At 30.5% G+C, this 24392-nt stretch overlaps 3 protein-coding genes across 4 annotated transcripts in view; 2 read left to right on the plus strand and 1 right to left on the minus strand.

Moving 5' to 3' along the window:
* Positions 1 to 24392, plus strand: part of LOC125830656 (60S ribosomal protein L7a-2-like) — a 431324-nt gene that overhangs the window by 365125 nt on the left and 41807 nt on the right. The window lies entirely within an intron of this gene.
* Positions 351 to 1066, plus strand: LOC125831296 (LOB domain-containing protein 24-like). Its single transcript, XM_049510498.1, has 2 exons — positions 351 to 503; positions 791 to 1066. The coding sequence occupies exons 1-2, from the start codon at positions 351 to 353 to the stop codon at positions 1064 to 1066; spliced, it is 429 nt and encodes a 142-aa protein (XP_049366455.1).
* LOC125830603 (mannan endo-1,4-beta-mannosidase 5) lies at positions 14758 to 17335 on the minus strand. The gene is made up of 5 exons (XM_049509784.1): positions 16961 to 17335; positions 16503 to 16697; positions 16276 to 16398; positions 15815 to 16017; positions 14758 to 15334 (listed from the first exon to the last, which is right to left on the minus strand). Exons 1-5 carry the CDS (start codon positions 17333 to 17335, stop codon positions 14965 to 14967), a joined length of 1266 nt encoding a protein of 421 aa, XP_049365741.1. The 3' UTR covers positions 14758 to 14964.

A 24392-nucleotide genomic window follows, 5' to 3' on the forward strand; every position in this document is an offset into this window, starting at 1 on the left:
TGATGGTCGAAGGAAACTCATATTTCAAAATAGTGTAGCATATGACTCAATTAAATCAATATAATTTAAATTTGCATTATACAAGGCAATATAGAAAAAGGAAAACACCAATCTGAAACATCTTACCAAGTTTAGTCCGATCAAACAATGGTAGATTTACAAAATGTACTGGTAACTTTCCTAAATTTCTTTCAAAACTAAACTTTTTTAAAAAATATAGCCGTTCATAAAATAAAAAAAAACTTCTCATTTAAATACACTACTGAAATTTTAACAAAAGTATTATTAAGCAACCAAAATCTTACACTAGATTTTTTGTTCTTAACACAAAAGATTTTGAAAATCTTATTATGAGTTCGAAACGTTGTGCTGCTTGCAAGCAATTGAGACGAAGATGTCCTTCAGATTGTATTTTTTTACCATATTTTCCTCCAAATAATCCTCAAAGATTTTCTTTTGTTCACAGAATCTATGGTGCTAGCAATGTTGGAAAGTTGCTCCAGGTAATACTATATAATATATATACATGTTAATTATTATATTAGGTTTGAAGAATGTACATGTATGTATACGTAAATAATAAGTAGGTGTTTATTATTTTTAAATTTTGAATTTGCCTCTGATCCTGATTTCATCGAAGTCTTATTATATTTTCGACTTATGTTTTTGTTCCTCTCATTTCGTTAATAACCTCCTCTTTTCTAAGTTCTAATTAAGTTGAAAAATATTGGATATATTTTTCATGAAATTAATTAATTGATTTTGTTTATCTTTTTTTTTGAAATATCAGCAAGTTCAAGAGCATCAACGAGCGGATGTAGCGGATTCCTTGTACTACGAGGCTTATTGTCGAATTAAGAGTCCAGTTTATGGGTGTGTTGGAATTATCAGCATTTTACATCAAGAAGTTGATCGTTTAGAACGCGAGTTAGCAAAAGTACAAGCTGAAATTAGCCTTGTTAAAGGCCAGACACAAATAGAAGGACACTTAGCACAAGGGCAACAAGTTGAACTTTCATCATCATCTTTTGATCTTTCTATTATTACTACTCCTTGGTTTTACTAGAATTGCTTTAAGTTACTCTAAATTAACCAAGATAATGTCATGTACTCTTTTATTCGAATAATTAAATTATTTTATTTGAGTCGATCGTGTTTTCACATAGTACTAATTGCAATCATTGATATTTTCTAGTTGAAAATTAAGCTAATTTCATCGCGTTAAATATAGCACATATAATGTGATCGATATATATTATATTTAAGTTCTATCTTTAAATTGTTAACAAGTCATGTCCAATTGATAAATTTATCTTGTTCGTAAGTCATGTCACGTGAGATAAAATTGTCTTATTCATAAGTTATGTTGGTTTTTTATTATTACATATTTGATTTGATATGATAAAAGTTAATTTTCTAATGTTTGGTTGCATAAAATGGTTTTTAAGGAAAATATTTACTATTAATAGGGGGAATTGACTTTCCTAACTTATGAAATTGATATTCATGTTAGAGGCTTGACTAATGATTCGTGTAATGTAAAACTCATTTAAGGGAGAAATTGATTTTCCTAACTTATGAACGAATGTTGTTTTATTCCTAGCAACTATCTTAACTTGTAATTTTTCTTTTATTTCTCACCTGGTCATCATAAATCATAATTCACATTAGAGTCCTACTAATCAATCTAAATTCGTGTAATGTAAGGTCCATATAAGGGGGTAGCATTGCCTAACAATACTTAACATGATCTTTTTCATATTCAGAATTAACCTTAAATCTTTGATTATGGATGGAGAAATTCTATCTATCTCCTGACAACTTATTTCAACTAACACTTAAATATTATTTTAATATTTAATACTCAAAAGTTCAATTAAAACAATATTATTAGTTTATCCATTATATATCATGAAGTATTTTTCACTAATTAACTAAGCAATTATAAAAGATATTTTTTTATGAAAATACTTTACGATCACACGAAACACACTTGACTTTTATTTGTGAGGTGAAGTAATTCCTCTCATAAAATTAAATAATAATAATAATAATGAGAAAGTGTGTTAATAAATGATTGGGAATTGAAGTAACATGGATTTATCATATAAAGTTGCAGAAAATATGCAATGCATTTTGTTGTACGAGGGAAAACGGCTTCAACTAATTTTCATGACATCATAAGAATACCATTGTGAAATTATGACATCAGCGTGATAACTTAAATCTTTTTTTTCATCAGTAACAACCATAACTAACACAAGAAATATAATCTTTCTACTATATGAAATATTACTTAATTTGTAGTACTGAACAATTAATTTTTTTATCGAAATCAATTTTTAGGTTATATTTTATCTCTTTATAACAATTTTTTGTTTTTACATATAATAACAACATGAAAAAAAAAAACATTTTATAACAACACATATTTTTTTTTAAAATTACCCCACTATAGTATCTGTTTTTTGATAACATAATAATCAATCATCATCATTATAGAAATAAAATCTCTAAAATTATCAATAATAGGTCTAGAGATTCAGAATGAATATTTTGATATTTTAATATTATTTATGACAAATAATAATATATGAATATATATTTCCATGAATAGATTGAAATCTACGAAACAAGCTACAATTTTTCAAGTAGATTTTAAAATGTATCTTTTTAGATTAAATCTTTATACATTTAGTTATGAATTGAGTGAAATTGTATTAACCTTATTTAATTTTAATTTGTGAAGTATGCATATTTTTGAGATTTAAAATTTAAAATAATTTAGTTAAAATAAGAAACACACTTGGCAAAATTCACTTAGTTTATTTAATTTAAGTCAGTATTCTACTTAACGTTTCAAATAGAGCTCTTTAAGTTGAAGTTGCATTAAAAAGTATAATGATATATAGTGTGATACTATTACATAGTAGCAATCAACATACTAAAATAAACAGAAATATGGGGGAAAATAAAATCTAATTCCAATAACAAACGTGTTGAACAACAACAATTACGATTTTCAATGATGGAAATTACAAGTATGTTGAAATGCAAGCAAAATACATTCAGAAAGTAAATCAACCGTACACTAGCTAACTTTTGCTAATGCGAAGATTACAAATTGGCCATAGGAGTAGTCCGAAATATAAAACAGTCACGTACTTTAAAAACGAATTGTGCCTATCCATGCCCTTATCGATGCTTCAACGATGATGTCCCATTCCTAATGGATGATGTCCAACACCTAGTGGATGATGTCCATGTACCTGACCCAAATTTGGGCTATTAACCAAATGAGCCAAAGTTGTCATGGCATGAGATTGCCCTGAAATTAGCCATGCAGTTGAAGGATTTTGTGCCAAGATTATTGAGTAACCATCATCAAAATTATCCATGCCTTGTGCCACTAGCTGCCATACTAAACTCCCTCCCATTGTCCCTCCTGCTTTGGCAAAATTGTACACATTTCTGTAAACTAAACTCATGAATGTGTCTCTTGCATTTTGATTGTATCCTGGATCTTTGCTCGACTTCCCAAATTCAGCGAGAATCAATGGCTTCTTTAATATGGTTCTTGAATCTTGCCAATGACTTGTCATCCATCTTTGCATGAATGCTGTTTGTGCATCATCACTTTGTCCAGACAACCTGTTTAACAAAAAACTTATCCAGTTATGTTACGAGTTTAAGTCAAGTGCACTGACAGTATATAGGTACCGTAAGGTAAAAGAGATGTTTAATAAATTTACCATTGGTCAGTGTATGCATGTATAGTGGCAAAATCAATCTCTCTAATAAGATGGCTACTGATGAAATCTGTTCCGACTTGGAAACCAGGATTAACTTGCTTCTTTTCAGGCATTGAATCGCCATAAAATCCTTCCATTCCTATCTCCAACAAGTGCTTTTTGTCTAGTGATTTCACATAACTTGCCATTTCTTGAACCCATCCCTGTCAAAAAACATCACATCATATAATTATTAAAAAAACATTACAATTAAGAAAACATATGATAGATTTGTGTCTGTTTTTACTCACATTAACTGTTTTTCCAGAATAATCAGCATTGCAGCGAGGCTCATTCATAAGTTCCCATGCCATTATAGTTGAGTCATCTCTGTATGCTATTCTAGTCATTGTATTGACTCTTGTCACTATTTTCTTAACATGATTCTTGTAATAATCTTTAAGAACTGAATGAGTGTAGAAATCATCTTCACTGTTGATATTCTGAATTCCTGCATTTTTTGCCCATTGAGCATATTGACTTCTCCCTCCAAAATCTTTGTAGTTATTCACAAAGCTCAATATTAAGCGTATCCCATACTTTCTTGCTTCCGAGATCACAAAATCCAATCCCTATATCATATAATGAAAAAAACAAGAAACTTATTAGCCTCTAATTCTTGAGACACATAATTAACTTTAACATGATATCGGAACAGACAGGGCAGAGGAGGATGCAGGGACGGACAAAAGTTTAATGGGGCAGGGTGGATTCAAATTGATCATAATTTCCATAATCTTCGTTCATGAAAGAAGAATTAAGCCAACACGTGAGGGACGTGTTGATCAGTCATAATTAAGCAAATGTATTTTATCTAACAATTCAAGATTTTAGATGAGCTTGATCAAATAATTTAGCAATAATAAACGACCTGTAAAACACGCTCATCATAGACACCAGGGGAAATTTGCAATGCTGCATCGCCACCATCGCTAAAAGCCCAAGTCCTGCATACAGAGAGGCTAGCAGCAGAGGCTTCATTGAAAACCTCAGAGACTTTATACCTCTCAGTTGGCTCAGCAGCAACATGCATTAGCCAATAAGAGTTGAAACCATTGAACAGAAAAGGTGATCCATTTAGTACAAAATGGGCACTTCTTATTCTAACAAAATCTACATTTTTAGTATTTTCTATATTCCTAGCTTCTGTGACTATAGCTAGTAGGAGGAGGCAGAGCAAGGCAAAGAATGCTCTACTAAAAGAAGCCATTAATTAATTTGTTAGAACAATGTATATAGTTTGTAAAATGGAAGGATGATTTGAGTAGCCAATGGATGTTTGTAGAGCTATTTATAGTTACTTGCAACTTACTAAAAATAGAAAAAAGTATGAAGTTGAAGTGATTAGGAGGATTTTCAGGATTGATATCCAATAGTTGGTTAACTATATTTAGCAAAAACGAATTTCTTTATCTTTGGTTTCAAGGTTTTGTGGAAAGCTGACCGAATGTGAAAGTTCAGTTGGAAGGAAAAAGGTAATAGAATTATTAATCAGAAGAATGAAAGAGATTTAAAAAAAGAAAAAGAGGTGTTATGAAATGTGGGTGATGTCTTATAAATGTGCTTCTCCATGTGCATAGTTTTAATAAGTTCATAGAAACTTGAATGTCCAATGGAAGGTTGAAGAGATTGTAATTAAAGAACCTCTCCTTTTATCCTGCAGGATTTGAAGCCAAGAAATGCTGACTTGCATGTGAATTTGGGACACGAGCTAGGCTCAGTCCCAGAGCCAGAATTTTCATTAAGAAAATTTAAAATATAAAAAGTAAACATACACGAAAGTCAAATGGATTAAACATCTACTATATATATATATATAAATAAATTTAAGCTTTTATATACAATGTAAATTTCGGATGAAAGGGATACAGATGAACAGCCTTGCGCACCCCTTCCTCCTAGTTGTGCCCTATAGGGGCAGATCTAATGCTTTGACACTGATTTTATCCAAATCCAGTATTTTAGTTAGGAGTATATATAGATTTCAAGTAAAATTAAAATCCACAAGAATTTCAACAAATATTAGATATGAAATAATAATTTTAGAAGTATAAATGTAGTACTAAGAACCTTAAAGGTAAGAATTCATCAAGTTAAAGTTCTGAATCCGACTCGTGTTGGAAGGAAAAACATGAAGGTCATTTGAATATAGTTAGAAAATGGTTAGTTAAGAAAGAGAAGAAGTGGTTACCGTAACAGATGAATGATATCTCTAAGCTTTTTCAAGTTTCAAACTCTTGGAGTTTCTACAACTCCCACCAATAACTTTAGCTAAAAGGCACCTTTTTTTTTTTTCCAGTTCAGTTATCCAATTTAATTTTGTTGATCTTCCAAAAAGAATGTCTACTCAACATTTTGAGAACAAATTATTCATGACTAGTTTGAATAATTCAAATTGGTATCGCATAGGACTTGATAAAAGGAAAGTGTTCCTTAATTACATGTGATTTTTTCGTTTTCATTGCTCGAATTCATAATGATCTCTAATTAACAATGGAGAAATTTTGTCCGTACTATCACACTTGTTGGAGGTTATAAGGATGGTGTGATAACTACGTAGGGATGGAAATGGAGTGGGGCGGAGCAGGGTGGGTTAAGTCTTCCCCACTAAGATTTTGCTCTGCCCCAACCTATTTAGCCCATTTACATGTTTTTTAGAAAAATTCAAAATTAATACTAATTTAATCCTTTTACGTTAGTTTATTCGTCTCTTTTAATTTTCTTTAGCAAATCGTTAGGTTATTCGTCTCTTTTAATTTTCTTTAGCAAATCATCAGTTTATTCGTCTCTTTTAATTTTCTTTAGCAAATCAGTGCCTGTTTAAAACCATCTGATCACTTAATCGAAATGAACCTGCCGGCAAATGGTTCAATCTCTTTATCTTCATGTCAAATAGCAGATAAAGAAGTGAACAACACTTGCTAATAAATTTTCATAAACTTGTCTACAAAAACAGAAAAGAAAAGAAGACATAAAACTTTAATCCCTATGCTCTTGAAGCAGCCCCTATTTCTTTCTTAGAATATATCAACATGTTGAATCTTGAGAGATAACAACACAAGCTTTTGAAGAATCAACAACTAATACTCCAGTTTGAGTACTGTCTTGTAAATTCTCAACACGTAAGCCTCCACAAGACACCTCAAATTCACGACAACTTATGTGAGAAGGTGATTTACGATCACTGATTTGAATTTTTCCACTCAGACTAACAGAAAATCTTGTAGTCTGACCAGACACGAAGTCACTAGCAATAGATGTACCAATCCAATATTCATATGCCTCAGGTAAAGCTGCAAACGTTGAATCCATTACGCTTTGATCTTTTGCATCTTGATGGAGTTTATCAAACACATTGGCACTCCAAAGAAGGGTGTTGGTATAGGATATGTTAGCCTTGAAATCGTTGTAATAGAAATCATAATTGTTGTTAGGATTTTGAACTGAGAAAGTGAGGTTCCAATTGTCTGGATTGTACATTATCAGAGGATGAATATAACGAGTCAATACAGAAAATGAAGATGATGACACTGCTTCAACTTTGAATTTGGGATCGTGAAGTACCATAGTAGTATCTTCATGATCAACATAGAATACGCGAAAAGCTAGAGTGACACCAAGAGCTATGGCTAATACAAGTAGTAAGATTTGTAAAACCAGAGACTTTTGTAGAATCAATTGTTGTTGCATCCTTGTTATTTGATTTCTCCTCCATTTGATTAATACGAAAAAAATAAATTGACAAAAAAATTGTTGAAATAGAAAAAGTTTACTAATTGAGAATGTAATTTCTTAGGTTAAAGTGTGATTGTTATATAGAATTGAAAAGGTCATTATTCTAAAAGGATTAGGAGAAATTGTTTCCATTATGTAATTGCATTCGGAATTATTTTTGAGATTTAGGTGTTGGATTAATTTTATTTTAAGGCATAAAGTGTTTGTTTTACGAAAAAGAAACGTTTTTCCTAATTGTATTCTACTTAGGTTTGATAATGTTGGAAACTTTTTCCAAAATCCAAATAATTATTTGTCTTCTTTTTATTCCTTTCCTTTTCTGTTTATTCTATTATTCCAAAATTAGTTTTTCTATGTTACTTTTCACTTTTAATATATTAAAAAATAATAATAATTAGCGAAATTGATTTTTTTCCCACATGATTTGTGCTCCTTAAATTGTCCAAACTAACTTCTTTTTTTATTCTCCTTGTTTCTCTCTCTTAGTTGTTTATGCTATTTTTTTTTATTTGGTAATTTTATGTTATTATTAGTAATCGAGATCATTAATCTTAACCCCAAATTCAAGAATGACGTTTTTACAAGTGAGTTTATTTAAATTCACGGATTTTACGGTGTTGAAACAATTTTTAAATTAATAAATATTAATTTATCAATTAAATAATACATCTACAAAATAATAATATTTTATGGTCCAACCTATATTAATTTAGTGAGGTTTTACTGTAGTTTTTGAACGTGCAGCCAAATGGCCCTACCCCGTTTAATTTTAAAAATACAAATTTTGACCCGCCCTGTCCCGTTTAAGCATCGTCATTCGCTGCCCAGCCCCAATTGCCATTCCTAGTTATAAGGCACCAAAAAATTAAACCTTTCAAATGAGAAGCAGGTAAATATAAAAACTTCTATTTGTCAAACAGAGAATATGCTTCAATTGTTACCTTCAATAGTTTTCCCATGGGGCTTTCATCAAATTCTTACTTCATAGTTAAGTTTAGAGTAATATTTTCTTTTCACGTGATTTGCAGTATATTTAATTTCATAGTAATTTGTTATATAGAGTTTGATTTTAATTGTTTTACGATATACTCAAACCTAGTTATTGTTATTTATCCTAATAACTTATTTAAACTGTTGTATTTTTTTTATTTTAAAAAAAAAGATTATTCCCATAAAAGAATAAATAGAATACATTGGTTTATTGTTGAAAACGGTAAGTTTCTAAATATTTTATTTTCCTAATTTGTTACCAATTGGGTTTCCCACCAAGGCAAGGATTGACTGGTTATAAATATACCTCCAATTTTTACAGCGATTGCATTCAACCTTCTTCTTATTATTTTGTTGTATAAACTGATAATCATAAACCCTCTCTCAAAACTATACTTTCTTCACCTTTTGGAAAATATATATGATGAATATGGATTTAGATGAGTTTTGTCCTACGGATTCAGAGTTGCTCACATTCCTTTTGAGGTTGATTGCTAAAGAACCTTTGTGTGACGATGGATTTATTACGGAGCTTGATGTTTACAAACAACAACCATGGGTAACTTATAGCTGTGGCCGCCACTCATGTGGAGTACAAGATAATACTAGTAGTTACAAATACTTTGTAACACCAATTTCAAATCGAAGAGGCAGATCAGTTCACAGGACTGTGGGTAGAAATATTGGCAAGTGGAGGAAAATAGATGAGGAGATTATTAATCGCGGACGAAAGATACGTCTGGTTTATGACGATCGTAACAAGGATCATGAAAACATATGTGCTAAACAAACATGTAGAATACAATAATAAATCCTAAACAAGTTGGAATAACAAGATACATTCAGAAAGTTAATCAACCATGCATACACTAGCTAATTTTTGCTAATGTTCCAAATTTGGAAGTTGAGTTACAAATTGGCCAAAGGAGTACTCCGAAATATAAAACAAACACCTTAAAAACGAATTGTGCCTATCCATGACCTCATCGATACTTCAACGATGATGTCCCATTCCTAATGGATGATGTCCAACACCTAGTGGATGATGTCCATGTACCTGACCCAAATTTGGGCTATTAACCAAATGAGCCAAAGTTGTCATGGCATGTGATTGCCCTGAAATTAGCCCTGCAGTTGAAGGATTTTGTGCCAAGATTATTGAGTAACCATCATCAAAATTGTCCATGCCCTGTGCCACTAGCTGCCATACTAAGCTCCCTCCCATTGTCCCTCCTGCTTTTGCAAAATTGTACACATTTCTGTAAACTAAACTCATGAATGTGTCTCTTGCATTTTGACTGTATCCTGGATCTTTGCTTGACTTCCCAAATTCAGCAAGTACCAATGGCTTCTTTAATATGGTTCTTGAATCTTGCCAATGACTTATCATCCACCTTTGCATGAATGTTGTTTGTGCATCATCACTTTGTCCAGACAACCTGTTCAACAAAAAACTTATCCTGTTATATATATTACGAGTTTGAGTTATATGCACTGACAGTATATATGTCTGTTCAGTACTCTTTACCATTGGTCAGTGTATGCATGTATAGTAGCAAAATCAATCTCTTTAACAAGATGGCTACTGATGAAATCTGTTCCAACTTGAAAACCAGGATTAACTTGCTTCTTTTCTGGCATTGAATCGCCATAAAATCCTTCCATCCCTATCTCCAACAAGTGTTTTTTGTCTAGTGATTTCACAAAACTTGCCATCTCTTGAACCCATCCCTGTTCACATACTCACATAGTTAGCATAAAAAAACATGAAACATTATTGTGTTTGCTTTTAGTTTTTACTCACATTAACTGTTTTTCCAGAATAATCAGCATTGCAGCGAGGCTCATTGATAAGTTCCCACGCCATTATTGTCGAGTCATCTCTGTATGCTATTCTAGTCATTGTATTGACTCTTGTCACTATTTTCTTAACATGGTTCTTATAATAATCTTTAAGTACTGGATGAGTATAAAAATCATCTTCACTGTTAATATTCTGAATTCCTGCATTTTTCGCCCATTGAGCATATTGACTTCTCCCTCCAAAATCTTTGTAGTTATTCACAAAGCTCAATATTAAACGTATCCCATACTTCCGTGCTTCTGATATCACAAAATCCAATCCCTATATCACAAAGAATCGATCCACGTTAATTAAAGTCCATAAATATAAAACAATGTCACATTTACTACACAATAAAGAGAACAAGAAATTATAAGCGTCTAATCTTGAGACATAATAAGTAAACAAAAAGTTTGTTCTGTCAAATAGTTTTAACTTTTAAATGAGATGATCACATATTTTTAAACTAAGAAAGGACCTGTAAAACACGTTCATCATAGACACCAGGAGAAATCTGCAATGCTGCATCGCCGCCATCACTAAAAGCCCATGTCCTGCATACAGAGAGACTAGCAGCAGAGGCTTCTTTGAAAACCTCAGAGACTTTATAGCTCTCAGTTGGCTCAGCAGCAACATGCATTAGCCAATAAGAGTTGAAACCATTGAACAGAAAAGGTGATCCATTAAGTACAAAATGGGCACCTCTTGTTCTAACAAAATCAACATTTTTACTATTTTCTATATTCCTAGCTTCTGTGACTATAGCTAGTAGGAGGAGGCAGAGCAAGGCAAAGAATGCTCTACTAAAAGAAGCCATTAATTAATTTGTTAGAACAATGTATATAGTTTGTAAAATGGAAAGGATGATTTGAGTAGCCAATGGATGTTTGTAGAGCTATTTATAGTTACTTACAACTTACTAAAAATAGAAAAAAGTATGAAGTTGAAGTGATTAGGAGGATTTTCAGGATTGATATCCAATAGTTGGTTTGCTAAATTTGGCAAAAATAAATTTCTTTATCTTTAGTTTTGTGTAAAGCTGACAGAAGGTGAAAGTTCAGTTGGAGGAAAAGGGATAGAGTAATATAGGGAATTGATAAGAAAAATTAAAGAATTAAAAAAGGAAAATGGAGGTGCCATGAAATATATAATGTGGGTGATGTCTTATGAATTTGATAGGCACATAGGGACTTGAATATGAGTATATGATATAAAAGGTTGAAAAAGCTTAAATCAGAGAGGCGAATTCAAAATTTAAAATTTAGGGATTCAAACCTTGGTCTGTGACTACAAATGAATTTTTACTCATTCACCACATCTATGTTCAGGGTTCCCAATGGAAATACTTAGTTTTACTCAAAGGTTTCACAATATAAATATAAAGTCTGAGCAAAAGTTATTGGATTCTCGAGAACTCACACGTATACATCCGCCCATGTGCCTTAAAGTTAATGAACCTCCGTTCATCCCACATGATTTGAAGCCAAGAAATGCTTAAATAATCAGCTCATACTTTAAAGAGATTTTAGGAGCACATGCATGTGAAGTTAGGCGTCGGGCAACGTAAATTTTTTTTTACCTTAAAGAATAGAGATGAGAGAGTAAATAAATACATTGAAGGGTTGAGTCGATTCAACATCTACTTTACGTATAAAATGATCAAAATATAATTAGGAAGTAATTAAATACACGAAGCAGATAAAGAGCAGACTGGATTCAACATCTACATAAATGATCAAAATATAAGGAAGTCATTAAAGACACGAATAAGATATGAGGCTAGCTGGATTCAATTTCTATTATATATACAATATGATTTTTGAGCGCAGGAGATTTGGATCAACTCCTACCGCTCCGACCAGGTAGGAGCAAATCTACTGCGCTTCATTGCTGAATTCATCCCAATCTAGTATTGAAATTAAAATCACAAAAATTTCAGCTAATATTTTATTTGATCTCGTAATTTTGAAGTGCAATAAGTATAGCGTTATAGAACCTTAAAATTTAAACTCATGACTAAATCAAAATCCTGAATCCGTTTCTGACGGCTAGAAAGAGAAAGGGCATGAGCTAATTAGGAAGTTGATAGATGTGGTGAATATTTTGAAAGTGGTTAGTTAATTAAGAAACAGAAGAAGTGGATATCCTAACTGATTACTCCATAAAATATGCATGACAGAAGCAACATATAATAAGAGAAATATGACTATGAAAATGGCTTATGCATGCATTCCATGTGGCTACTTGGCATCACCTTCTACGTATATTGTGTAGTAGTAATAAATTCAGTTATCTCAACTTCTACATGTAAATAACAAGTTATTGTTTGACGTAGCAATATGCACAAAAGTCAAAATTATCAGAGTATATAGTGGCGGTGTCATGATTTTCATTAAGAGGATTAAAAATATAAAGAAGTAATCATGTGAAGAAGTTAAGCCGAGGAGATTCAACTGCTATATGATATAGATATATATAAAAAATAATTTTAACCTTATATATACCGTGTAAATTTCAACGATCCCCTTCCTATTTTCCAGTACCCTAGCTCCGTCCAGGAGAGAAATACGTTATTGACAATAATATTAGGGAGAGTTGATTTATATTCATGTAACCTTTTACAATTGTATTTTTAATTTTATGTACTTTTTACAACAAAAGAAACATGTTATTTTTTATACTTAATAAATTCGAAAAGATCATTTTCTTTCTTTCAATTTGGAAATGGCGAAAATAAATGATTTCCAACCATGGAGTTTTGATAAATTTGAATCATGCATTGCTAGGCTCATTTGAGGTGGAGCTCCCAACAGAATTTTCTGCATACGTTTGACTCAAATCCTAGACATCTATTACAACTCATGTTGTATCATCAACTAATTACTTAGTTAATTATATTGCTACTAGATTGAGAGGGTTGAAACTAAAAGTTGAGATAAACGAAAAGTTCATTAACAAACAACATACTAATTAAGATATAAATTTTCCAATTAACTTATCATATAACAATACCCTATCCATTCAAGATGTGAAATTTGAAATTATAATATATGTAGTATATGAAGAAAATATGAAAATCTTCTCTCTTTTAATTTGGCTAAGATTATACGTCATTGGTAGTTAGTAAATGCAAGTAAAATGGACAATTTTGCAGAAAGTCTGCTCTATTATTTGATACAAGTGATATCACATATATACCCCCTCCATTTGTTTGTTTAAAAAAAATTCCTTTTTTTAGCAATTTTTTAATTCTAATATTTCACATGACATGTTTATTTACACAAAACGAGATAACATTTTAACACATTTCACATATCTTTAATTTAATATTAAAAAATTCAAAAAAATCTCTATTTTCTTAAACTCGGCATCAAATTATATCGACAAACAAATTGAAACAGAAACAAATTTAAAAAACGCAGCCGCGAAAATGATCAGTTAATGTTAGTGACGTATCTCACTAATCCAGCTGACGTTTTAATTAGCACAACATATTGTATTTCGTTGTAGGCTCAATTTTTTTTGAAGTATATAGATAATAGTCAAACCTTTTTACAACACTTATTATCATTCATAAAAAAAAAATTGTTTTAAAATCTTTTACAAGTTTATTATTTTTATTTTTATGTTTGTTTTATGAGATATCTTTATTTTATATAAGGGATTTGAAAAATGAAAAAAAAATCATTTTTTATTATTCAATTTGTAAGTGAGTCTGAGATTATTTCGTCCTTTTATCTTTCAAAATAGAGTTCGTATACTTGGAGGCAAAGCTCTAGGATTCCATTACAAATTCCAGATTTGATAGAGGAAGCAAAGCATATTATTCAACTTCTCGATATCCAAATTTGTAATACTTTTTACGTAAATTGAAGATTTTATGCCCTAAGTGATAATTGATAGTCAAGTATTAATTATTTGACTCTCGAAATTCAAATTATGTCAAATAAGACAATGCGATTAGCTATTCTCGAAATAATTGACCGTTTTTCTTTTAGGCTGGGGAGTTTTCTCTCTCTTTATTCGTTCATTTAATTTGATTGTGGAACTTAGGTACTTTCTAGAAGTTTTTTTTTTTTTTGACACTGACATTATATAAAAAAATAAAAATTTAATGGTGATTAATTAATGACAATAATTTAATTCTTGTTAAATATATTTTTTTAGAGTCAATTAAGACTCTATAAATGACCATAAAGCCTATAGTAAATCCAATGACAATTAACCGATAAGATTTTAGCCCTCTTCATTAATATGAATATTTATTACCGCTAAAAACTAATTTTGTTATAGTGTGAGTATCTAGAATCTCTCATAGAACTAATTATTTTCCTCCATAGCCACTTAAATAAATGATACTATAGTTCTAAAAATAGTTAGAAATATATATATCACACGTTTTTTATATATATAAAAGGATTAAAACATACATTGCAATTAATTATTTGAATATTGTTAAATATACTTAGCCAATTATTACAAAGACATATTTCATAATATACCAAAAAAAAAAAACTGAAAAATAAACGTCATTTCTGATCATGGAACTAATAGAATATACTTATTTTCTTCCATGTCCTCTAATGTATACTTATAAAATAACTCCTAAATCTTAACCAAATGAGCCAAAGTTGTCATGGCATGAGATTGGCTTGTAATAATTCCAGCAGTCGATGGATTTTTTCCCAATTCAATACAATAACCATCCTCATAATTCTCCATGCTTTGTGCAACGAGCTGCCACATTAAGCTTCCTCCCATCGTTCCTCCATTTTTTGCTAAACTATAAATGTTTCTGTATATCGTGCTCATAAATGTATCGCGTATATTTTGATTGTATCCTGGATCTCTACTTGATTTGCCAAATTCAGCTAGAACCAATGGTTTTTTAAGTATGTTTTTTGCGTCTTGCCAATGACTTGTCATCCATCTTTGCATGAATATCATTTGAGCATCATCACTTTGACCAGATAACCTATAATTCAGCATTAAAAAATTAATTAATTCTTGTTATAAAAAATAAAAAAAACAGTTAAGGATAACTAGTGTATTATGTCACTAGATAACGTAACATATGGGTGATGTTATACATATTGATTACTTTTATTTTAACATTAACGGATATTTTATATAATAAAAAGTGGCGCTATACGTGATACTTTGCTAGTCCAAAGGTAGGACGAATTCTTGAATCATAAAATTTTGGACCCATTATTTCGAAAATTCATTATGTTCAGTATTGAAAACCTCAAAGTTAGAATTCATTTAAATTTTGAATAAAGTTGATTTGATGTCATGTAAATAATATATCAGTATCATGATTAAATTTGGAGTACGCAATTGCAGGGCCCATTTGGAGGTGGCGCTCCCAATAATTATTTTTTCATATCTAGGATTCAAACCTAAAACTTCTGGTTATTAGTGAAGCATGTGAATTATGAAAAAAGAACTGTACCATTGGTCAGTGTATGCATGAATAGTGGCAAAATCAATCTCTTTGATTAAATGGTTACTAATAAAATCTGTTCCAACTTGATAACCAGGATTAACTGACTTCCTTTCTGGCACTGAATCACCATAAAATCCTTCCATTCCTATTTCTAGCAAGTGTTTGTTATCAATTGATTTCACAAAACTTGCCATTTCTTGAACCCACGCCTGCAATAATATCAAAATATAAACATCAATTATGCAAATTTCTTAAATTTAAAATGTACTTAGTAATTGAGAAATATAGAAAGACTCTCTTTTATTAAGGATTGATTTCTCAGATGATCACTCGATTCAACTAATAGTTGTTTTTTTCTCAATCAACTAAAAGTTACTTTTTAAAATAGTAACTAGCTAGTACTTATTAATCAGTTGATTGAGTGATCATTTGAAAAATCAACTCTTTTTTAATTCAGATGTACGTACGTTAATAGTATTTCCAGAATAATCAGCTTGGTTGCGAGGCTCATTCATTAGTTCCCATGCCATGATAGTTGAATCATCTTTGTAAGTCATTCCAGTAATGGTATTGAACCTTGTAACAATTTTCTGCAATAATGGAGTAACAATTGTAATTAATAATTAAAATTAAATATCAGCCTGATTAAAATTAGCATGTGTTAATTAATTAATGAGTGCTAGGTTTTTGTTACCTTAATGTGATTCTTGTAATAATCTTTAGTAATATAATTAGTGTAGAAATCATCGTCTCCATTTATTTGAGCTCCTGCATTTCGCGCCCATTGAACATATTGAGCTTTCCCTCCAAAATCGTTGTAGTTGTTTACAAAGCTCAAGATTAATCGAACTCCATACTTCTTAGCCTCCGATATAACAAAATCCAAACCCTACATAATGAAATATTACGTTGTTTGACTGTATACAAAGTTCAAGAAATAAAGGGATTTTTGTTACGTACCAAAAGTACCTTTATTAAAAGTATTTGTGGTCATAAGTTGAAAAAGAAAAACTTGTAGTGTTAAAATGTGGTTTTAAAAACATGTTATTAAGGATAACATTAGTTAGAAGTTCAAAGTTATAATAAAGAGTTTTCAAATATAGAAAGGTGTCAGTCAAATGTCATATGAAACGAAACAGATGAATGTACTACCTGAAAAACACGTTCATCATAAACACCAGGTGAAATTTGTAGTGCTCTATCGCCTCCATCACTAAAAGCCCAAGTACGACATACAGAGAGCCCTGCAGAAGATGCTTCACGAAGGACCTCGGTGACCTTGTACCCCTCACTAGGCTCAGCAGCAACATGCATTAGCCAGTAGGAGTTGAAACCATTGAATAGAAAAGGTGATCCATTGAGTTCAAAATGTGCACCATTGACTCTAACAAACCCTTGATCATTTGCATTATTTTCAAGTAAAACCCTAGCTTCACATGCAAAAGTTAAGGACAAAAGAAAAAGCACAAAAATACAACTAATTAATCTTTGAAAAGAAGCCATTATTATTTTGATAGACAAATGCATGTATATGTATGTGTTTTTTGTGTATTGGACACTTGTTGGGGCCAATATTTATAGTGATTTGAGTATAATGAAACTTGCTAAAAATAGTACTATTTCATTTTAATAAGTTAGAAATTAAGGGTGGTGGTTTACTAAATTTGGCTGTAATATAATTTATGAAAGCTAAAGAGTACTTTATGGGAAGTTGATAGAAGATAAGGTTATTTAGTTGAGTTGTATAAAGCAAAAAATTCAGTTTAGAGAATTAGGAAGAGAAAAAGAATTGCTTCTATTTTTAAGAAATTAAAGAAGCTAGTGGAAAAGATGAAAACATTATTTTTGTGTTGGTTATTGGATGAGTACTAAAAATTTGATGATGATCAAACATATGAAGAAGTGTACTCAAAAGTTTTTGCAGTTAGAAAAGTTAGTTGGAGAACCTAATCCATGTACCAACACGATTTTGGTGTAGTGATAGAATTACTTCACCCTTAATCAGATATTTCGAGTTTTAGTCCTGAGAGCGCCACCCAAAATGAGCTTTGCAGTATGTCATCTAAATTTAAGTGAAACTCTAATGTAGGCATCAGACACCAAATTTAAAAAAGAAACTAATACATGCATGCATATAGATTTTAAATTTAGTGCTTCTATTAATTGCAATGAGAATTTCGTGTTGGAGGTTCTAGCTAGTTTTTACCGTTATTAGACTTGTTTGCATAAAACTTTAGGAGAACTTTAGATGTACGTTTCTCTCTAGTCTATGGGATCGAGAATTGATTGTTTAATTTGAACGGTCACTTAATTTGTGGTAATTAGTCAAATTTTTTGGTTTGTTTTTCAAAAGTTACTACTCCCTCCGTTTCACAAAAGAATGACATGATTTGACTTGGCACGGATCGAGTTTAAGTAAATAAAGAAGACTTTTGAATCTTGTGGTCCTAAATTAAAGTTATGTCAAATGTACAAAATTGATCTTAATCTTGTGGTTTTAAACATGTCACGTGGAAAACAAAAAGTAAAATGTTACCAAAAAAGGAAAGAGGTCATTTTTTTTGAAACTGACTAAAAAGGAAAGGAGGTCATTCTTTGTGAAACGGAGAGAGTATTTTATTTTACCTAAATAAGATGATTTTTGGGAGAATAAATAACTTTAATATAATTAACTATATATCACAAGTTGAATGACCATCTAAACAATCAATTTTAGAATTCCGGATGAAATTTATTGGAGTACATCATCAGTTTAAATTCAAATATTAATTGTTGCTTATCTTGAATTCAATTTTTGTAAGTAGTAATAACAAAAGATAACTCTTCCTTTATTATTACGGGTAATGCTAAATGACCAGAAAATTTAGCCAGAAATTTAAAAAGTATATAATATCCTTTTTATTTTAAAATAAACTGATCTTTTTTCCATTTTTTAATTAAAATATATTAAAGTTAAAAGGGTAAAAATGTTCAAAAGAATAAAATAACATAATGTGAAATATGTTATTTTACCATTCTGGTCAAACTTTGTGGCCAATTCTTTTTTACTATTACATAAAGATTAGAGTATTATATTTATCTTCAATATATGCAAAACCTTTAAAATAAATACTCAAAATCTTGTACTCTTGATTAAATTAAAATTTTGAATCATGAGTACTGAAAGTTGGTGTGCACATGCATTTTGTTGCATGGAGATCTAGACTTGTTAATTTTATATAAATATATATATATATATATTATTATTATTATTATTATTATTATTATTATTATTAATTTGTAACAAATTCGAGAAAAAACGGGTTATATTTTATTTGTGAAGAATATGATAGGATTGGATTGTTCATGTGAAGACTGAAAAGAAGCATGATAATGAGCAAAAGCTAGATCATATGACGAGCTCCTAGATTTTCTTCGGATAAAGTGAATAACTCAGAATATCAAATGGATCGATTGAGCTGAATTTGAGTTAGTTAACATAGTAAATTTATAAATGAGCGGGTTGATAAAGATATCAAATAATTGAGTTGTGTTAAATTTGAACGGACAAAGTAAATTACTTTTATAATTGAGTTAGTCATTAATCCGTCTAATTTTTTTATATATAATGGTCATAACCCAACTTGTCAATCCATACTAAATTTTAATTATTATCTTTAATTTTTTTATAATTTATTTAATTAGCAAGATAGATTAATGGATCTTTTTATTTATTTATATAAGATATCAAACAAAAATATATTTTTTTAAAAGTATTAACAAAATTTCTCATGAATTATCACTTTTTTTTTTGATAATCGAGAAATTCGTCTGTGACCCGCTCTTTGGACCAATCACAACCTTCTAAACTCGGTGGATAATGGGTCCGCCCCTCTATCCTTCTCCACATAAATACCGGGCTTCACTTTGCATGATGTGGGGCTTGAACCTCCACCTTTTGTCACTTGAGCTAGGCCTTGGGGCCTCATGAATCATCACTTTATGCTATATATTTAAGTCAAATCAAGTCAACTTTAAGATAACTTGAACCGGCCTAAAAAAGAGTCAAAAGAAAGTGAGTTAAAGACCAAACTCAATTTAGATAAGTTGGACCTGTCTCTATTTTCTATTTTATTGTATCTGGTAGTAAAGATACATATATCTAGGCGTATCTTCCTCATATATGATAGGAAACTCCTAATTAGTAATAGAATACGTAATATTTTAAATATATAGATAATACTAATAATATAATATATATAATAGTAAAGTATGTCTAATAACGTACTTTCTCCCTTCTTTTACTCTTGTTTATTTGTAAAGGTCATAAGATGGACCCTAATTACAGAGGACATGGGCTAACATATTTTGGGCCTCAATTAGAAAGGTGGATTTCAACCATTCTATGGTGGATCACTTCAAATCACAACAGTTAGGGGACTATATGGTTTGGTTTGAATAAAAAAAAAATCCCAAAAGAAAAAAATCAAATCAATTAAATTGATTTTTTTAAACACTAAAACCAAAGTAAATCAACTTTTGTTTTTTTATTGATTCTTTTAAAATATTGGATAAATAAAACTGAATGAAAAAATTTAAAATGGAGTGTGCAAAAAAAAACACCTCCAAGTTATAATGTCAAAGTAACAGTTGTTAACGATTTTTGGGACTATCTATGTATTGACTTTTATGTGTCCATGTGAAAATAGACTTGATCTCTCACTATAATAGTATAGTACTTCCTATATCTACTTTTTCAGTGTATTAAAAATAGATGTTAATTTTAGAAAATTTAAAGATAATTAGTCCTAAGTCCAAATGCTAATGAGATACCTTATAAAGTATTCACTCGGTATTATTTTATCCGACCCCTATACAAAAGTCAATGTTTTATTTTACTTGTCTATTTTAGCAAATTAAGAAAGACTTATTACGTTTTTTTCATATTACATTTAATGGTAAATAACTACATAAACTAATACTTTTAGCTTTTAAAAAAATACATAAGTAGTGCTAGACTATTATTTATCACATTTAGAATATCAAAACATCATCAATAAAGTTAATTTAGTTAAGCTATTCTATAAAATGTGTATTTTGGACAAAAGAAGATGCTCGAAAGAGCTAAAATCTCCAAACGAAGAGTAAAAGCAACAATTGAAAATATAATTAACTGTTTTACATTCTGATAAACTTTAATTTAAAATTACCCATGACATATAAATTAAATAGACTCGATCCCTATTCCCTCATGATAATAGGTTAGCCAAGAAGTAATAATAGTAACAAATCCTCTTGGGACATGCCATATAAATAGACCATTTTGCTTCTTGCCAAACTTTTCTTAAAATTAGAGATATGATCAATGCAAATATATTAAATAAAAGGATGATTTGAAGAGAAAAATAATAATAATACATCCTTGGACTTTGAAAATTTATTCATTTTGGACAATAGGGAGTGTCAAAAATTCATTTACATTGAAATAAAGAGATATAAAAGGTATAGTAATTTAAAACAACTAAACTTAAGTGTTGAATTACTTATAAAATAAATAATATTTTTAAGCTTAAGTTTCTGTTGATTTTAAAGCAAATAATGGAGATTGGTACTTGTTTTTAATGGCTAATCCTAGTAGCGCTAAATCTGCATCATAAATTAATCATTACACTCTATAAAAGTATATATATACTGATTCATATCTTAAATTATTAATTAACGCATTGCTCTTGCTGTTAATTAATTAAATGATACAATGCTCAATAGGGGTGTACAAAACCGAACCGCAAACCGAACCAAACCGCGAACCGAGTCAAACCGAAAAAAAAAACCCGACTAGTGGTTTGGTTTGGTATTGAAAAAAAAAACCCGACTATATTTGGGTTGGTTTGGTTTTAACTAAAAAAAACCAACCCGACATTATATATGTAATTTTAAAATTTTATTTTATACATAAAAATGTTTATTAATATAGAATTTATATATTTTTCTTTATCTTTCTCACAATTTTATGTTTAATATTAGTGGACTTTGGGCTACATTGTTGACTTGAGCCCACTTGTTATTTTTAGGAATAAACAAAAGCCCAAATAAATTATACAATTCAACTAGCCCTTTAATATTCTCTTCCTCATTTAACAAAGGTCATTAGGTCAGCAGCTCAAAAATAGCTCTTCACCTTCAAAGACTTAGTCACTGTTAGGTTTTACTCATTAGCTATTAGGACATATATTGAGCTCGTCTTTTGGATTTTAGTTCAAATCGTCATCAACTCATCTTAATCTGGGTGAGTAATTGCTACTAACTCGTTTTTAGATATTTTTCTTGTATTGCCATTGTCAACAACATCACATTTTTGGGTAGTTGAATCATAGATATAAACCTAAAAATTATACATCTTGGTGTCCATATCTATGGTGTGTTAAGCTTAGCAACAAGATGATAAAGATGATGATAAATTTTTTGTATATAAGTTTCACTTATTTCTCTCTTTACTTATGTTGTTTCAATGCAATGAAAAAGGGGCAAGTGTTTGACTCATTGCTTTTGGTTCCATTTGTATGGAGGTTTTTGTACTGTAAACATTGTGATGGTCCGCAGAGATAAGGAAAAACAAGTGATAGAGATAAAAATTTAAGAGACTATTAGATTTGATAGCAGTAGCCAGTAATATACATCATACTTTTCTAACCAAATATTTTGTACTATATTTGTATCTGTTTTGGTTTCAAAGTGAAATATACTTCTAAGTCTTGTGCACAATACTTGAATGGAAGTCTTGTTGAAACACAATCTTGTATCAGAATACTAATAACTATTGTTATGTATGTGCAGAAACTTTCTTTTTGGATGGAAACTACACCTTCTGTAACGGATGTAGAGGTGATTAATAATATTCCTTCAACTATGTCGACAATATCTCAACAACAAGGCAAAGTAACTCCACATCGACGCATACCTCCTAAGAAGCAAAAAAGAGCAGCTCCTCCGGTCACTCCTAACTCTGGAACTACAGGTAGAGAAACATCTCAAATTTGGGATCATTTCTCCAAGTTTATTGCTAAAGGAGGTAAATGTAGGGCAAAATGTAATTATTGTACTAAAACATTTGTTACCGATAGTGTCAATGGGACAACTACGTTATGGAATCATTTAACTGTGAAATGTCTCAAGTCTCCATTTAAGTCCGATAAGTGGCAAACAACATTAAAACCTATCAAAAGAGGTTGGCCAGAAGGTGGTTCCACTGAAAAAGGGATTTTTAATATGGATGAAATTAAGAGAGCAATTACCGAATTTATAATTATTGATGAACAACCGTTTAGGGCTGTTGAGGGAGAAGGATTCAAAAAATTAATGGCTAAAGCCTTTCCAAATTTTGAAGTACCTTCTCGTGTAACTGTTGCTCGACATTGTCTAAGGATTTATCAAGAAGAAAAGGAAAAGCTTAAGGAGCTTATAAAAAACCAACGTGTTTGTCTTACCAGTGACACATGGACATCAATCCAAAATTATACTTATATGGTTGTCACTGCACATTGGATTGATGATCAATGGAATCTACAAAAGAGAATTCTTAATTTTTTTTCAAACATCAGATCACAAAGGTGAGACTTTTGCCAAGGGGATTGAGGATTGCTTATTAGGTTGGGGCATTGAGAACTTGTTTACAGTGACCTTGGATAATGCAACCGCAAATGATGCTGCCATTAAGAGTTTAAAGGGGCGTATTGAAGATTGGAAAGGTGTAATGTTTGAAAATCAGTTTTTACATGTTAGATGTAATGCTCATATTTTAAACTTGATTGTAAAAGAGGGGCTGAATGAACAAATTGAGCCTATTTCTCATATAAGAAGTGCTATAAAATATGTCAGGTCTTCTTCTTCAAGATTTGCTACTTTTAAGTCCGTTGTTGAGAAAGTTAAGATTGACACCCGTGGTCTTGTAAGTCTGGATGTTGAGACTAGATGGAACTCGACATACACAATGTTGGATAAAGCTTTGAAATTTGAAAAAGCTTTTACAAGAATGTATGTGGATGACCAGAATTATCAAAAGAAATGTCGAGAAATAAGTACAACAACAAAAAATCCATCAACAGATGATTGGAAGAATGTGAAAGATTTTGTGAAGTTTCTTAATATTTTCTATCAGGCAACTTTAAAATTTTCGGGCAGCTTATATTCTACTTCTCACTCTTTCTTTTATGATTTTTTCAATCTCCGAAATGATATTATCAAGTATACTAAACATGATGATCTCATTTTGGTTGATATGGCAACAAGAATGAAATCCAAGATGGATAAATATTGGGGTAAGTTTGAGAGTATGAATATGTTACTGATGGTTGCTGTTGTGTTGGATCCTAGATACAAGATGCAATATGTAGAGTATATTCTTTCTATATATTGCATATGGCTCTTTGATGAGAAGATTAAAGTCTCAAGATGTGAGAGATGTTTTGAATCTCTTATATAATCACTATAATTGCTCTTGCTCTGAAGATCCCAACGAAAATATTGAAAATGATAATTGTGTGATGGGTGAATCTAGTGATTTGTTGCAATCTCAGTGGGAGAAACACATGAATAAAGAGGAATTTGT

Source organism: Solanum verrucosum, unplaced genomic scaffold, assembly GCF_900185275.1.
Source record: "Solanum verrucosum unplaced genomic scaffold, falcon-dt-bn FXZP01000102.1, whole genome shotgun sequence".
NCBI classification, from domain to species: domain Eukaryota; kingdom Viridiplantae; phylum Streptophyta; class Magnoliopsida; order Solanales; family Solanaceae; genus Solanum; species Solanum verrucosum.

Coding starts and splice junctions, on each gene's coding strand:
- LOC125831296 (XM_049510498.1), top strand. CDS start 351: ATGAGTTCGAAACGTTGTGCTGCTTGCAAGCAATTGAGACGAAGATGT. Junction 504..790: donor ATGTTGGAAAGTTGCTCCAG/GTAATACTATAT, acceptor TTGAAATATCAG/CAAGTTCAAGAGCATCAACG.
- LOC125830603 (XM_049509784.1), bottom strand. CDS start 17,335: ATGCATTTGTCTATCAAAATAATAATGGCTTCTTTTCAAAGATTAATT. Junction 16,399..16,502: donor ATTACAAGAATCACATTAAG/GTAACAAAAACC, acceptor CCATTATTGCAG/AAAATTGTTACAAGGTTCAA. Junction 15,335..15,814: donor CATGCATACACTGACCAATG/GTACAGTTCTTT, acceptor GCTGAATTATAG/GTTATCTGGTCAAAGTGATG.